The following is a 15,614-nucleotide window of genomic DNA, read 5'->3' on the forward strand; positions in this document are numbered from 1 at the left end:
ATCAATACAGTTACACGGGCCACACAGGCTTTGCTTCTGGCCCTCACCAGGGACTGTGTGCAAGACCAGCATGTGCCCCTGCCTCCAGCGAGGACTGTCTCTTTCTGCCTTCCCAGGGGGAGGGACCCAGGGCGTCCTGGGCTTTTGCGGTGTGGACAGGGCCTCCACTGACTTTGTCATCCTGACTGCAGCTTGGCTGAGCACTGGGGGTCCTCATACTGCCCAGGTTGGGAGGGGCGCCTCACCTCTCGTTTGCACAGGAGCACGGTGAGGCTTGGGGGCCCTCAGTGCCAGCATGTGGCTCTGGCCCAAGAGGCCGGCTCATGGCTGTGGCTCCAGAGTGCCTGGGTGCTCAGTTAGTCCTTCCAGGGCAGTTGGTTCTGGCATAGCCAGATTCAGGGTGCCAGCCATCCCGAGACAGCTCACTGCCTTTGCTGATGAGAGAGCATCCAGGACAGCGCTGCTCTGTGGACGCAGCCACACAGGGCCCAGAGCTCTGCCCTGAGTGTGCAAAGTCTGTGACTGCCGCAGGGGAGCCGGGGCAGCCCACACGCGGGCACTCTTGCGGGGAGTGCGGCTCCCTGCTCATTTCCCAGTGTCCCAGCCTGCCGACCGTGCGCCCTCTACACCTGCAGCTCCTGATGCCAGGAGAGAGGGGGGAGCTGTGCCCGTGACTCCTGGCCCCTCCCAGGAGAGCCCACAGCTCTGAGGGGCAGTGCCTCGGGAAGGGGCCCAGCACATGTTGTGCTGCCCAGGTCGCGCGTGCACTGCGGTGCCGACCCGAGAACAGGGATTGTCGTCCAGCGTCAGCCCTGAGCGGCCTCCTGGCCTCTCCCTGTGTGGCTCCTTTGGCGCGGGCGAGGGCGCACACCAGCCTTTGTTTGTCCATGGCCGGCGGGGAACAGCTGTGGGGACCCTCGGTGGTGCAGCGCGGCCTGCTCCAGGCATGCTGGGGGCGGGCACAGGGCCAGCTGTGGCCCAGCTGCAGTACAGCTTCAAGACCGGATCCTTGAGTTTGTGTCCCTCGGGAAGGACAGCAGGGGTGCTCCCTCGGGGAGGACAGCGGGGGTGCTCCCTCAGGAGGACAGCGGGGGTGCTCCCTCGGGGAGGACAGCGGGGGTGCTCCCTTGGCCTGGACTCACTGCACTGGGTTCAGGCGCCGTGGCTTCCTCTGTTGGAGGCGCCGTGGCTTCCTCTGTGTGCTGCTCACGGTTTGTCTTTTCTCCGTCAGATCACGACAACTTTCCCCAAGGATCCAGTTTACACTTTTTCTATCTCGCAAAATCCATTTCCTATTGAAAACCGGGATGTGCTGGGTGAGACACAGGTAACTGTCTGTCTTTGCAAATAGCTGAGCGCGGCTGTGCACTGCTGTGCGAGCTTCAGCCGGCTGCCCAGGAGGGGCCAGGCTCTAAGACTCCGGGCTGTTCTCGTGGCGGAGCACAGCCGTGCTGTCCCCGGACGGCGCTGCTCTCCTGGATGCCCCTCGGGGCCTGCTGGTGTCCCCGTGGACCACAGGGCAGGTCCCCGTGTGTCCTCAGGCCAAAAGGTTTGGAAGTGCTGCTCTTGGATGGCTTCTCAATTTTTTGAAAATCTGTCCTTTTTCCTTGTTTGCTAGCGAGTGTGGAGGCCAAGCCAGCGGGGTCCTGTGCTCCGCTGCTGCTGTGAGCCCTCGCTCCTCCGTGCACCCTGGCAGCCTGGGCACCAGGGCTTCTCAGCGCTGTTGGGCCGCTGGGTTAGCACACGACCTGCCGTCCTTGTGGCCACCGCCCGTTCTCTCTGTCACGGTGGATAGGCGTCTCAGGGTGTCCTGAGGTTTTATTTCCTTTTTTTTTTAAGATTTTTTTTAAGCTTGTTTATAGGAGAGGCAGAGTGGCAGAGTTACAGACATTAAGGTTTTCTGCCTGCTGTCTGCAATGGCCGCGGCTGGGCCAATCCAAAGCCAGGAGCCAGGAGCTTCCTCCAGGTCTCCCACATGGGTGCAGGGGCCCAAGGACTCGGCAGAGAGCTGGATGGGAAGTGGAGCAGCCGGATATGAACTGGCACCCATATGGGATGCCGGTGCTACAGGCGGGGTCTTTGCCCACAGTGCCACAGCACTGGCCCCATGAGGTTTTTTGGAAAGGGGCAATTTGCTGACTAACAAGCCTCATGACCCTCTGCCCGGGGGCCTGGGGTGCAGAGCCGGCCGTGGGGTGGCCTCGCATCCCCTGCCTGGCTGTTGGCATGATGGCTGCCCTGCCCATTTCTCCTCCTCACCCTGTGCCCAGCCCAGGACTGCAACCCCACAGGGCCTGGGGTCGGGTGGGGGCTAGCCTTTTCCCCCAGCCCCCCGTCCACCTCAAGGTGTTGGCTCCTGTTGGCTTGGCGTCTCCAGCATGCCTTCTCCCATCTGGGTGAGGCTGCCCAGAGCACCCTCTGGGGAGGGGTCAGGAGCTTGCTGTGCAAGCCTTGTGCTTTCCTTGGGTGCTGCTGGGGCTGTCTCAGCATCGGGTGCGTAGCGACATCCCCGTGGGGTGTGGCTCTCCGGTCTGGCCCTGGAGACCTGTGGTGAAACATCCGCATTTCTCTCCAGGACTTCCATAGTTTGGCTGCCTACTTGTCCCAGAATACCTCGTCCATGTTCCTGGATACCGTCTCCGACTTCCACCTGCTGCTGTTTCTGGTCACCAATGAAGTCATGCCCCTGCAGGTACGGCCTGCACTTGGTGGTCCCTGGCTGGCCAGGGCTATAAGGAGACGCTTTGTCTCGCTCTGTTTGCTCTGCCACAAAGCAGCGGGCCTGGGAAGCTAGCTGCCTGTGTGAGGGTGTCTCCCCCGACGTCCCCTGAGCAGAGCCTTCAGACAGTGTAAATAGAGAAAAGCATTCGTCACGCTGGGCGTGGTCAGAACCCTGCCCCGTGCAGTGAGGGACGGTCCCACTTGCCACAGCTTCCTGGTAGGCAGAGGTCATCCAGCGCTGTCCTCCAGCACCAGTGTCTGAGGCCCGTCACTTAGACTGCTGACCTAGCAGTCTGCTCTCCTGGTGTCCCGTCCCTCCCCCACCCACTCCACTCGCTGACTGCTGACTCGCTCCAGAGGCTTGGCCCACTTCCCAGCGCCGAGCACACAGCTCTATGGTGTGCATTTTTGTTTTTTAATTTTTTTTTTTTTAATTTGAAAGGCATAGAGGGAGAGGGTGGGGGAGAGAGAACTGTCTTCTGTCTGCTGGTTCAGTCCTCAAACGGCTGCAACACCCAGGACTGGGCCAGGCTGAAGCCAGGAGCCAGGAGCTCCGTCCACGCCTAGTGTGGTGCAGGGCCCAAGCCCTTGACCCTCACCTGCTGCCTCCCAGGGGCTTTAACTGGAACCAGCACTCCCACCCTGGGTGTGGTGTCGCAGGCCAGCTCGGCCTGCTGCCCCTCAGCGGGCCCAGCCGCAGGCCCTGGCTGGTGTCGGGTGCCCTGCTGTGGCCTTCTTTTCCTGAGAGCCGTGGAGAGAAGGGCAGTTGTTGCTCAGCCACAGGGACCCTGACTCCGCGTGTCTTCCCTGAAGGCCTTTCCGCCTCCCCGCCTCCGGCAGCCGTGGGAGCCGTGCGAGCCGACGGGGTGGAAGGCGAGTCTCCGTCCGCGTGGGGCACTGTTGCGCGGTCACCTCTCGGGGAGTGTGTCCTCGAGGATCTCCTTAGACCGCTGTCAGCCTCGCCAGCTTGGGGGGGGCTTTCCAGGCCTGAAGGGGAGAGGAAGACACAGCGTAGCGTGAGAGGGGAGGAGTCAGGCTTCACACCCTGGGCCCACCATCCGTCCCCTCCTCCCAGGACCAGGAACATGGCGTGTGTCCTCCGGCCTGTCGGGTGCACTGTCAGCCATGGCCGAGAGGGGTGCGGAGGCCCACTTGAGGCTGTTGAGGGGAGTTTAAATTTTTGCTCAGTTCAGCACTTGGATTTATCATCCTGGGTTGTGGCATTTCACCTCTATAGTGACAGCCGGTAGGACGCCTGGACGTCAGAGAGATACCTGTTAGCAAGGCTCTGCCCCGGGTGGCACGGCCGACCTCCCTCTGCACCCAGGTGGGCGGCGCACGGCCGACCTCCCTCTTGGCTTCTTGCAGGACAGCATCAGCCTGCTGCTGGAGGCTGTGAGGACCAGGAACGAGGAGCTGGCACAGACGTGGAAGAAGTCGGAACAGTGGGCCACCATCGAGCAGCTGTGCAGTGAGTGTCCCTCTCGTCACGGCGTGGACGGCTGGCCCTGGGGGTGCCGTGGGCACTGTGGGTAGCAGACCTGGCCAGCCTCGGCTCTGCGGGGTGGACGTGCACCCCCGCAGCGCTGCCTCAGGCACGGCCGCGGGTGGGAGTGCTGACCACACTGGGCTTTGCCCCAAGGGCCCTTCTCCCCCTCTGCTGCCGCACCCCCACTGCCCGTGAGGTCAGGGAGGGGAGCGTGGGCCTCCTGGAGCCTCCATAGCCAGGGCTGGGCCAGAGCTCATGGTGTAGAGGGCGGCTGTGGGGCTGTCCTCGGGCCCTGAAGACAGAAACGGTGGCCACATGTAGCCAAGATGAGCTGAGGACCGCCTCCTCCCGGTGGGCGACCCGCGAGGGAGGCCAGTGGACAGAGACGGTGTGGGATCAGCTCCGGGCTGGGCTCCTGCACACTCGTGGGGTGCTTCCCCGTTCTGTGTGAAACCCGGGTCATCGTACGGTCCTCGGTAGCGGGAACTGGCAGAAAGTATGCAGGCCTGAGCCGGCGCTGGCATTCGGCCTGCTGGTGCAGATCCCTGTGTCCTGCGTCGGGGCACCTGGGTCCAGTGCTCCTCCTGCCAGTGCACACGAGGACTTCTGCTGTCACGGCTCGTGGCGGGCGAGTGTCCTCCTCGTGCAGATGTGACGCCTGCTTGTTCTCCCCCTGCAGGCACAGTCGGCGTGCAGCTCCCCGGACTTCATGAGTACGGGGCCGTCGGGGGCTCTGTGCACGCCGCTCCGGCCGCCATGTGGGCCTGCCAGCACTGCACCTTCATGAACCCGCCGGGCACCGGCCACTGCGAGATGTGCAGCCTCCCCAGGGCCTAGTCCGACCAGCAGGAGACGCAGGGCCTGCAGCCTGGGGCTTCCGGTCCCCGAAGCTTCTCCGCACTGCTCTTCTGGAGAGGGCGCCAGTGGGTTCTGTGGCCCAACGTGACCTCCCAGCTGGAACTGCCGCCGCCCGCTAGGAGCACCGTGCAGCCTGGCCTGGCTCAGCGCTGCGGCGTGAAGGCCGGTGCCTCCAGACCGCCACCCGGACCTGGGGGCACGGAGGGGGCTGCTGCCACCCGGCTTTCTTCACCCAAACTTTCTGATGCTTTCTCTTCTCCGTCCCCCACCCCAGTTTTTGGTTGGGAGCTCCCGGCTGGCTGTCTCCTGCTGCTCTAGGGCACAAGCTGGCCTGGGAGGCCACGCCTCCGCAGTGGCCGCTGTGTAGACGCAGGAGCAGGCCTGCGGCCGACTTGCTGCCTCCTGTCACTCGACTCTCAGGTGGGGTGGTGACGCCTGCATTGTTGTAATAAGAGATGTCTGCAATTCCTGCCGGAAGACTTTATTTATTTCCCTAGGGTGAACCTGACAAGGCGGGGAAGCCTGGTCTGTGCTGCTCCCCTCCAGTGAGGCCCTGGGGGGCGGGTTCCTGGCAGGGGAGGGGACGGGGCCGCTGGTTCCCTCTGAAGTAACCTCAGTGCCTGAGACTTGGACCGAGCCACAGGGCCGGCGGCTGTCACCGTCCCCGCGGTGGGGACAGGGTGATGGGGCCGCTCTGGGCCTCCTACCACGCCTCCGCTGGCCCTGGCCCAGTGGTGTGGCCTCTGACAGCTGGTCGTGTGCCGAGTGCAGGGCCAGGCCATCACGTGCGTGCGCTGTGCTGTCCGGGTCTCCTCTGCAGCTGGACCCTGCTCGGTCCTCCCCGCCAGGGAGCCGTGGTGTCTCCTCGCCTCTTTGCCTTAACGACCTACGGAGAGGCTGGCCCAGCTACAGACACACAGGAGCCTCCCTCGTCCTGGGCACTGTGGACGGGGGCGCTGGCCGTGTGAACACCCAGGGGCAGCCCCACAGTGCGTCTGCGCACGTTGGTCTGGTCGCTGCAGACGGTCCTGGGGGCTGGGGGAGGAGGGCAGTCCAGCTAAGTAGGCTCTGCCCAGGCACCAGCCGTGCCGGGAGCCAGTACCCAGGCTGCCCCTGCTGTCGCCTCGTCTCCTGTCCCTGAAGTCAGCCGTGAGGCCGCGTGGCTGGGGCTCCCTCTGCCTGTGCGCCGACACCGTGCCCCCCTGGGCAGGCTCTGGACAGCAGGACTCGAGTCCTCGCTGCCCATGCGCCCTCCGTGTGCCGTCCTTCACCAAACCACTTTGCTCTCCTCACCCCGTTTCCACATAGCTCATGTTTGCTTTTGTTTTTAGCTAAAGAAAAGTGGACTTCTGCTTCTGGTTCTGCCGTCTGTTCAGTGACGATGGACGCCATGCGGAGAGAGCCAGCGCTCCGTCACGGGCTGGCCTGCCGAGGAGGGGGCAGCCCCCACTCGTCACTCGCCCCTGTGTGGACACAGCTTTGTGCCACCGGGGACAGCATGCAGGAGAGGCGACGAGTGGACGCCTGTCCAGTTGGCACAGCGGCCGCCCTGGTCCCCTCTGGTGTTGGGGGGCCGGCCAGGCTGCCCCTGGGGCCCAGGTGCTCCCGCTTGTCGCCTCGTGGGGCTCACAGGTGTGTGGGGTTGACTAGCGCGGCCTCGGCCCTGCAGTGGAGCCTAATAAAAGCGCCTGAAGCACTGCCCCGCCCCGGTGTGGTGTTTGCGTCCGGACTCACCGTTCCCTGAGACGCTCGGCTCGTGGACACACACTCGGGCGCTGGCGTGGGCCAGGCCGGAGGCCAACGGCAAAGCAGCTGGGGCTGCGGGCTCAGGAGGGAGCGGGCCCTCGGCAGTGCTGGGCCTTGTCCCAGAGCCTCCGGGGTGGACATGCCAGTGCTCAGCCCCGGGCTTGGCCTGGGCTGCCTGCCCGTGGCACCTTGGCAGCTTTTGGGGAGGTGCTCCCCACCCCCCGGGCTGGTGTGACGGCAAACCACAGTGAGCCCCTGGCCGGCGTGGTTTCCTGCTGGGCTTTGTGCCCATGGAGGAGTGTGCCCTGGTACAGCCCCCAGCTTCCCACCCTGTGCTTTCTCGCCAGGAAACACCGCCTCGGCGTTGAGCTCAGACCTGGAGCAGTGGCCTCTCTGGCTCCCTGCCAGGGCCACGTGCACCACTGCTCCAGGGGCCAGCCAACGTGGCCTTGACCTTGAGCCCTCGCGGTCCAGGTCCCCTCCCTCGGGAGCTGCCTAACGATGCCGGGTTCTTGCCCCAGCAAACACGAGGGCTTGGCTTGGGGCTAGGAGCCTGCCGGCCCCCAGGGTGAGTGGGCCAGGTCTGACCAACAGACGGGCTCTACTGGCCACTACTCACGTGGCCATGCCCCCACCACCACTCACGCAGTCGTGTGTCCCCTCGTGGGTGAGCATGGGGTTCTCAAGGACTGAGGACAGGCTGGGAAAGCTGCCGTTGGCCACAAAGCCGGCTGAGTCCGCGCCGGCTGCCTACGCAGCAAGTCCCCTGCGTGGCCGCCGCGGCAGCGGGCAGCGTTTCCAGCCAGCACCTGGGGAGCGCGGGCCAGGCTCAGGGTCCATCCGACCCGGCCCCCAGAGCAGTGAGCAGGTGGCCTGGGGGGCCGCGTCGCCAGGCTCAGGGCAGCTGCCCGTCGCGCTGGGCCCGGGGTGTTTCGGCAGGTGTGGGCCTCACCTCAGCGTCCATCCGGACTGGCTGACCATGCATCTCCATCCCTGCTGGACAAGAAACAAATGTCCTGCTTTTGTAAAGCAGCCAAGATCTCCCATCTGTTAGTTCATTCCCCAGATGGCCACAACAGCCAGGGTTGTGCTAGGAGCCTGGAGCCCAATCTGGGTCTCCCACGTGGGTGGCAAGGGGCCCAGGCGCCGGAGCCATCAGCAGGGTGCGCGTGCGGTCGCTGGCGCCTGCCCGGAACTGGACGCGGAAATCCCAGTGGCGGCTCAGCCGGCGAAGCAGGTGCCCGCCCGCCCCCGTGTCGCCCTGGGGCTCTGCAGACCGGCTTCGCAGCGGGGAGCGGGTCCTTGCTCCTCCACGTCGCAGGGGGCGTGGCCGGGCACCCCACTGCCTGGCGCTGCCCCAGGAAGGGGGCTGGGGGCCCGGGGAAGCGGAGGTCTCGGCGGGCAGCCTCCCGGGAGCTCCTCCTCCCGCGCGCAGCCAGCCTGGGGCGTCCCCTCTGCGGCCGCTGCCCTCCCCGAAGCTTGAGGAGTGGGCTCCCGCCCCGCGCTGTCCCCGCCTCCGGAGCGGCCTCCGCTCGACTGAGGCCGGGGAAGCCCGCGCAGGGGGCGCCCCGGCTGGAGGCAACACTGCCCACGCGGCTCCGTGCCCGCCCCCGGACGGTCGCGACCCCGCAGGCAGGGGCTCCGGCGTTCGGGTCGCCCCCAGCGCCCAGAACCGAGGCCCGGCCCCGCCCCCGCTGGGCCGCTAGAGCGGAGGCCCCGCCCCCGCCGGGACTCCGGCCCCGCCCCCGCCGGGCCGCTTTACGGCGGAGGCCGCGCCCCCGCCAGCGCCCGGCCCCGCCCCCGCTGGGCCGCTCGAGGAGGCCCCGGCCCCGCCCCCGCGGCGCCGCTTTACGGCCCCGCGCTGGGAGGCGGCGGCTCGCACGATGGCTGGCGCCGAGCCGCGCGTCCGCTACCTGGCGGGTTTCCGCTGCCCCCTCGGGGGCCTGGCGGCGGGCACGGCCCGCGTGCTGCGCCACGGGGCGGAGGTCTTTCTGTGCGCCGGGAGCGAGTTCGTCTACGTGTACGACCAGGAAGGCGGGCTGCTGAGCGTGAGCGCCGCGGCGGCGGGGGCCGGGCCGGGCGGCGGGCGGCCGGGGCCGGCGAGCGTGCGGGGGACCGGAGACCCGAGGCGCCTCCTCCCGCCCCGCAGGCGGTGTACCAGTTCCCGGGCCGCGTGTGGCACCTGGAGCTCCTGCCGCTCCGCAGGGCGCTCTACGTCCTGTGCGCCCGGGAGGGCGTGTACTGCCTGCCGCTGGACCGCCCGGACAGGTGAGCGGCGGCCTCCCCGCTCCCCCCGCACGTGGAGACCGCGCGCCGCCCGCGGCTCCGAGCTCTCGGGGTCCCCTCGCCCGCCCAGGCGCGGAGGTCCTGCCCGGGGCTCTGGGGGTCCAGTCCCTTGCGGACATGCCTTGGAGGTGGGGCTGTGGCTGGGAGCGAGAGCAAGGGCGCCTTGGGCCCTCTGTGACGGTCAGGGGAGACCCCCGGGGCGGCGGAGGCGGGCGTGGGCCGCGGGGACCGGGCTCGGGGCTGGAGTGGGCGGGGCACGCGGGGCGGACCCTGACCGTGGCTCCCCCGCGCTCGAAGGTCTCCGAGGCGGGATGCCGCGGACGGTGAGGACGGCGAGCTCCCCTCGCCTGTGATCCCCGTGGGCCCCGATGCCTGCGTCCTCCCGGGCGCGGGGCTCTGCACGTTCGCGGTGCTGGACGACGCGCTGGTCACCCTGGAGCAGGGCCCGGCCCAGTGGAAGGTGCGGCTGCTGGAGCGCCCCTGCCCCGGCCAGGAGCCGCGGCCGGACGCCCAGATCGGCGAGGTGGAGCTGGCCGCCTGCGCCCCCTCGGCGGGGCAGCCGGAGGACCCGCGCTTCCTGCCCGTGCTGTGCTGTGTGTCCCCGCCGGGCTCGGGGGCCCCACGCGGCGCCCCCCCGGCCCACGGGGGCTTCGTGCTGGGGGAGGCCCTCTTCGGTCTGCTCTTCGGAGCCGATGCCGCCCTCCTGGAGTCAGCCGTGGTCCTCTGCGGTCTGCCCGACGGCCAGCTCTGCTGCGTGGTCCTGAAGGCCCTGGTCACCTCCAGGTCAGCCCCTGGGGACCCGAAGGCCCTGGTCAGAATCCTCCATCACCTGGAGGAGCCTGTCGTCTTCCTTGGGGCCCTGAGGACAGAGCCGCGGGCCAGGGACACTGCAGAGGACGGGCTGGCCGCGGAGGACACGCACGCCGACTGCCTGGTGGCCCTCGGTCACCACGGCCGGGCGCTGGCCATCAAGGCGGGCTGGAACGAGGCCGGGAGTCTGGTGCCGCAGCTCCGAGAGTACCGCCTCCCGGGGCCAGCGCTGTGTGCCGCCTGTGGCGGGGGCGGCTGCCTGTTCTACAGCACCCCCTCCGACCTCTGCGTGGTGGACTTGGCACAGGGCGGCTCCCGCGTGGACCCAGAGTGGCCGGAGGGGGCCCCGGGCGGCCTGCCGCCCCTGCTGTGCCCAGCCAGCTTGAACATCTGCGGCAGTGTCGCCCTCCGCGCGTCCGCGGGCCCTGGAGGTATGAGCTGCCGTCCCCGTGAAGAGCCGAAGCTTCCGGCGCCGGGCCGGCCTGGCAGGGGCAGGCGCGTCCGCTCACGGGGCAGGCGGTGGCTGCGGCAGCACGGCTCTGCCTGCCCGGGCCCCGCCCCCTGTTGCTGACGGCTGTGGACCGAGCACGAGCACTGCCCTGGCCCCTGGCCCGGGGGCGTCCCCCCCCCGACACTGTGGTCACTTCCCTGGCCCCTGGCCCGAGAGCGTCCCCCCCGACACTGTGGTCACTGCCCTGGCCCCCAGCCTGAGAGCGTCCCCCGCCCCCCGACACTGTGGTCACTGCCCTGGCCCCCAGCCCGAGAGCATCCCCCCCGACACTGTGGTCACTGCCCTGGCCCCCAGCCTGAGAGCGTTCCCCCCGACACTGGTCACTGCCCTGGCCCGAGAGCATCCCCCCCGACACTGGTCACTGCCCTGGCCCGAGAGCGTCCCCCCCGACACTGGTCACTGCCCTGGCCTGAGAGCGTCCCCCCCGACACTGGTCACTGCCCTGGCCTGAGAGCGTCCCCCCCGACACTGGTCACTGCCCTGGCCCCCAGCCCGAGAGTGCCCCCCCCGACACTGGGCGCTGCCCTGGCCCCCAGCCCCTCCCCCCACAGGCTTGCAGGCTGCGGGTCCGGGTCAGGGAGGCAGGAGAGCAGACACTGGGGCCACTGTGGATCAGCCGTGGTCCAGCGTGGTGCTGTCATGGAGCCCTGGCCGTGACTGTCCCCGCGAGGCCATGGTGGTCTAGGCTGTCGGTCCAGTGATGGGGTGAGGCGCAGGGCAGACTTCCCATCAGGATCGCGTGTGGGGCACTGACGTGGCCGCTGAGGCCGGGGGCGTGGCCGGAGCCAGTGCGAGGTGGCAGCAGCCGGGAGCTGGCGCCCCCGCCGTCACGGCGAGGGCAGGGCGTCTGTCCTGGGGCCACTCCCTGGCAAAGGACCAGTGAAGGCGGAGCCCCGAGGGGGGGGCAGTGGGGTGATGTCCTGGGGTCCTTGGACAGTGGCCCCCTGGCAGACCAGTGCCCCGCTCCTGGAGAGGCCCTCGGGGGGTGTGGCAAAGGGCAGCCAGCGTCTGCCCGGCTGCCTGGGGCTCCTGTCCTCCCGGACACTGGCCTCAGCCTCCACCCGCGTTTTTCCGGAGCGGGGCAGGGAGGGAGTTGGCGGCAGCTCCCCCCTCCCAGCCTGCTGACCTGACCGGCCTCACACCCGTCCGTCCCAGGTGGCACCAAACTCCTGGCACTGTCTGCCAAAGGCCGCCTGATGGCCTGCAGCCTGGGGCTGGAGGCGGAGGCGCCCGGCCCTGCCCGGACACCCAGGGCAGACGCAGGCCGGAAGATCAGGGAGCTGCTGTCTGGGATCGGCGGCGTCTCCGAGAGGTGGGTGCTGCCCCGTGCGGCGCGGGACTCCCTGTGGCCGGGGCGCCTGGTCTGGCTGTCCTGGGGGGGCAGCCTGTGAGGCCGCCTTGACACGGGGCCCCCACGCCTTTCCCTGCTGGCCCCCAGGCCTGGCCTCGGTGCCGCACGCAGGGGCTCCCCACGCTGTCTCTGGAGCACTGCTGAGGAGAGGCGGGGCCGAGGGCCTGGCCGGGCACAGCTCCGCCCCAGGGCTCTGCGGGGGGCCAGACGGGAGGAGCCGGGTGGGGGTCTCGGGTGCGGCCCGCCCACCCCCGGCATCTGCCCTCTGCAGGGTGTCTCTGCTGAAGAAGGCGCTGGACCAGCGGAACGAGGCCCTGACGAGCCTCAACGAGGCCATGAGCGTGAGCTGCGCGCTGCTCTCGGGCGGAGGCGGCGCCCGGCCCGTCTCCTGCACCACCACCGTGGCCTGGAGCCGCCTGCAGCTGCGCGACGTGCTCACCGCCACCTGCCGGCTGCAGAACGACAGCCGCTTCAGCCTGGACCGCGGCTGGGCCCTGTGCGTCCAGCTGCTCAGCAGCTGCTCCGCCCTCGACCTGGACGCCGCCGGCGCGGCCGTCACCTACACCATCCCCATCCCCCGGCTCGGCCCCGGCAGCCGGCGGGAGGTGACGCTGCCCCTGGGCCCCAGTGAGGACGGCGAGCTGGACCTGCCGCTGACCGTGTCCTGCGCGCTCTTCTACAGCCTCCGGGAGGTGGTGGGCGGGGTCCTCTCCCCCCAGGACCCCCTGCAGGCCCCCCTCCTGGACGAGGGCCCGCTCGCGGCGCTGCCCGAGCAGGACGGCATCTGCCTGCCGCTGAGCAGGTGCACGGTGGACATGCTGCAGTGTCTGCGCTTCCCCGGCCTGCCCGCGGCCGCTGCGCAGGCCCCCAGCCTGGCCAGCCCCTCCGCGGACCCCGTGGACGCCTTCCTGGACTCCTACAGGGGCCCGGCCGGCAAGCTGGCCGGATCCGCCTCGCTGCGAGCCCAGTACCTGCCCCCGTCCGTGGCCTCCATCAAGGTGTCGGCGGAGCTGCTCCGGGCTGCCCTGGACAACAGCCGCACAGGTTGGTGGCGCTGCCCGGCTGTGCTGTGGACGTGGGTCTGGCGTCCGAGCTCTCCTGGGTGAGGGCTGGAGCGGCGTCGGAGTTTCTCCCGTCACACGCTTCACAAGTGGACACGGTGGGCAGCGCGGGCCGGGCGCTGGGTCCCGGGCGGGCTCCAGGGTTGGGCCCGTACAGAGGCAGCGGGCGCACTGCCCTTGGACCACCCTCGCTGAGCTGGCGGGCGGAGTGCCTGCTCACACCCCGACCCCTCCCGCGGCCAGCGCCAGGCTCCCTGCTGGGCCGTGGCTGCAGCGGGTGCTGTCCCCTCTAGGTGTGTCCCTGTGCTGTGCGACCCTGCAGTGGCTCCTGGCCAAGAATGCCGCCGCGGACTCCGTGCGGGCCCAGGCGCTGTCTGCCGTGCAGGCCGTGGCCCCGGGTGGCACTGCCGTCCACCTCCTCGTCCGTGAGGCAAGCAGGGGCCCGCGCCGTCCAGGGACAGCAGCTCTGAGCTGTGCTGTGCAGTGAGGGGTCGGCCGCTCGTCCCCCACGCACGGCCGGCTGTGGGGCTCCCAGGGGGCTGGGTAGAGTCGTGACACCCCTCCTCCCACACAGCTTCCTCCCCCGGGAGGAAGGGCAGGAGGTGGCGGGGGGCGGACCCTTGCGGCCCCCACGGAGGGCCTGGGACGCATGTGTCCTGAGAACAGTCTGCTCCTGGCTCAGAGTGCAACCTGACCACGCCCAGGGCTGGCGGTTGGCAGTGCTGTGTGGGTCGGGGGAGTGGCTGTGTGGGTCGGGGAGTGGCTGTGTGGGTCGGGAGTGGCAGTGCTGTGTGGGGGCAGCTACGTGGGTCGGGGGGAGTGGCCCCGTGGGTGAGCTGCCAGCGCCCCCAGTGGGCACCCGTATCCTGGGCCTGCTGTGAGGGTCCCACCTCGCACAGGAGCAGACTTCCTGTGTAGTTGAGCCTCACTGCCTACAGGGGGCGCCTGAGCAGCACGGGAGGGAGCTGGGGCCCTGGGAGCTCCCCGTGGGTTCTACTGGGGCTCTGGGCAGGCAGCGAGACTGTCCCCACAGGTGGCTTTGACCGAGCTGAGCCCGGCGGGGCCCATCCAGGCGGTGGAGATCCAGGTGGAGTGCCCGTGTCTGGCCAGCATGTGCCGGGTGCACCATGCCATCGTGGGCCGCCTGCAGGTGCGTGGGGCCCAGGGGTGCGCAGGGAGTCCCTGCCGTGTCTGCTGCCGGGCACCGTGCGGTCGCTGGGAGACGCCGGCTGAGCCCACCCGGCGCCGGGCGCCACCCTCAGGTCCCAGGGCCGCCTGAGCCCCCTGCCCTCTGGGCGTCTGGTGACCTGGCCCAAGGCAGCGCCTGCCTGCTCTGAGCAGCAGCTGGGTCAGCCCCTGCCACCTGCGTGCGGCTCTCCTGGGGGGGGAGCCTGTGACCCCACCGCACTCAGCGGCTGCCTCCACAGGGGCTCTGCGCCCTCAGAAGGGCCGGCAGTGGGCTGGCTGGACCGGGGGGGGACCCTGGGCCCAGGACTGGGCCGGGCGCTGCAGGGGAAGAACCCGAAGTGTGCAGGCACTGGCTGTGGGCGTGGCTCTCCCCTGCTGCTCTGCTCAGGAGGGGCAGGGGCGTGGCCGAGACAGAGGGGTCACCTACCCTGAGGGGCGAGGGGACAGGTGTCGGCACCACACCTGGGGACGTCCCTGTGTCTCCAGGCGATGGTCACGGGGCAGGCCGCCCAGGGCTCCAGCCCACCCGACCTCCGCATGCAGTACCTCCGGCAGATCCACGCAAACCACGAGGTGAGGGCCGCGCCCACCCGTGTCGGGGTCTCGGTGCAGAGGGCGCCCCGTGGGGCTGTCCCAACGCGGTGTGTCAGTGGGGGACCGGGAGCCCCGGGAGGCGGGGTCTGAGCCGTGGGCACCCGCAGATGCTGCTGCGGGAGGTGCAGAGCCTGCGCGACCAGCTGTGCACGGAGGACGAAGCCGCGTCCAGCGCCGCCGCCCGGAGGCTGCTGCAGGTGTACGGGCAGCTGCGCGAGCCCAGCCTGGTGCTGCTGTGAGCGGCGTCCGCCCCTCCCCCGGCTCCCACTGCCGGCCACCTCTGATGCACGCAGGAAAGCCCAGCACACGCGAGACTTCGGTCTCCGTCCCTGGACAAGAGGCGCACGGCCAGGCGTGAGCCGCCTGGAGCAGAGGGGGAGTGGGACAGAGCCCCCCATGCCACCCCTCCCCCAGCCACCCCGGGGGCGGGCCTCGTCCGGGGCCTGCGGGTTTGAGTGCTGCCGCCACTGGCTCCCCGCGCTGCTACCTCGCTCACTCGGGCTGTGCCCCAGCCTCCGCCCTCAGCCGGGCCCGGTGCCCTGGCCCGGGGGCTGGTGCAGGTGTTTCCTGCCACAACGGGTCCTGTCTGCTGAGCTCTGGGTTTCGTCTGTGTCTTTCTTTATCAACTCTCTCAGCTCCGGCCAGAGCCGCTGCCCACCTGGGTCTCAGGGGCCCGGGACCAGAAGGGGCCCAGCCCCGGGTTGGGCTGGTGGGGGGAGCCCTCACGGTGGGCTGCCCGTGCCGCAGCCCTGGCCTCTGCCGTGAAGGCAAGGGGCTGCTTCCTGCCCAGAGCGCCCCAGCCCCGGGGAAGAGGGGTCTGAGCAGGCCCCGCCCTCCCGGGGCCCCTGGAGTTTCCCCAACACCATCGCTAGTTCTGAAGCCAAGGCCCTGGTTGTGGGAGGGGCGGCTCCTCACAGGGCAGCCCCAGCTCTGACCGTCGCCCAGCGAGCAGGGGGCTGCACCTGCAGGGCCTCGGTCAGACCTGACACCCAGGCGTGC

General features: G+C 69.4%; 2 protein-coding genes across 3 annotated transcripts in view; both read left to right on the forward strand.

The window, feature by feature from the left end:
• Nucleotides 1-6,766, forward strand: part of NPLOC4 (NPL4 homolog, ubiquitin recognition factor) — a 57,796-nt gene extending 51,030 nt beyond the window's left edge. Inside the window, exons 14-17 of the mRNA XM_070060159.2 lie at nucleotides 1,232-1,327; nucleotides 2,576-2,692; nucleotides 4,090-4,192; nucleotides 4,890-6,766. Coding sequence (XP_069916260.1) covers nucleotides 1,232-1,327; nucleotides 2,576-2,692; nucleotides 4,090-4,192; nucleotides 4,890-5,047 — 474 coding nt within the window. The 3' untranslated portion in view covers nucleotides 5,048-6,766. The remainder of the gene's footprint in view (nucleotides 1-1,231; nucleotides 1,328-2,575; nucleotides 2,693-4,089; nucleotides 4,193-4,889) is intronic.
• Nucleotides 6,767-8,641: 1,875 nt separating this feature from the next.
• Nucleotides 8,642-15,208, forward strand: FAAP100 (FA core complex associated protein 100). Of its 2 annotated transcripts, XM_051829494.3 has the most exons (9): nucleotides 8,642-8,862; nucleotides 8,964-9,082; nucleotides 9,398-10,341; nucleotides 11,577-11,733; nucleotides 12,044-12,816; nucleotides 13,127-13,263; nucleotides 13,867-13,983; nucleotides 14,508-14,594; nucleotides 14,723-15,208. In XM_051829494.3, the coding sequence occupies exons 1-9, from the start codon at nucleotides 8,698-8,700 to the stop codon at nucleotides 14,852-14,854; spliced, it is 2,631 nt and encodes an 876-aa protein (XP_051685454.2). In that variant the 5' UTR covers nucleotides 8,642-8,697; the 3' UTR covers nucleotides 14,855-15,208. The 2 variants fall into 2 exon arrangements, with proteins under 2 accessions (XP_051685454.2, XP_089174711.1); XM_089318585.1 differs by lacking the exons at nucleotides 8,642-8,862; nucleotides 8,964-9,082; nucleotides 9,398-10,341 and adding an exon at nucleotides 10,991-11,126.
• The last annotated feature ends 406 nt before the right edge of the window (nucleotides 15,209-15,614 follow it).

This window comes from Oryctolagus cuniculus, chromosome 17, assembly GCF_051225735.1.
Source record: "Oryctolagus cuniculus isolate XC-2025 breed Fujian yellow rabbit chromosome 17, ASM5122573v1, whole genome shotgun sequence".
Lineage (NCBI taxonomy): Eukaryota > Metazoa > Chordata > Mammalia > Lagomorpha > Leporidae > Oryctolagus > Oryctolagus cuniculus.

Coding starts and splice junctions, on each gene's coding strand:
- FAAP100 (XM_051829494.3), top strand. CDS start 8,698: ATGGCTGGCGCCGAGCCGCGCGTCCGCTACCTGGCGGGTTTCCGCTGC. Junction 8,863..8,963: donor AGGAAGGCGGGCTGCTGAGC/GTGAGCGCCGCG, acceptor CCCGCCCCGCAG/GCGGTGTACCAGTTCCCGGG. Junction 13,984..14,507: donor CCATCGTGGGCCGCCTGCAG/GTGCGTGGGGCC, acceptor CTGTGTCTCCAG/GCGATGGTCACGGGGCAGGC.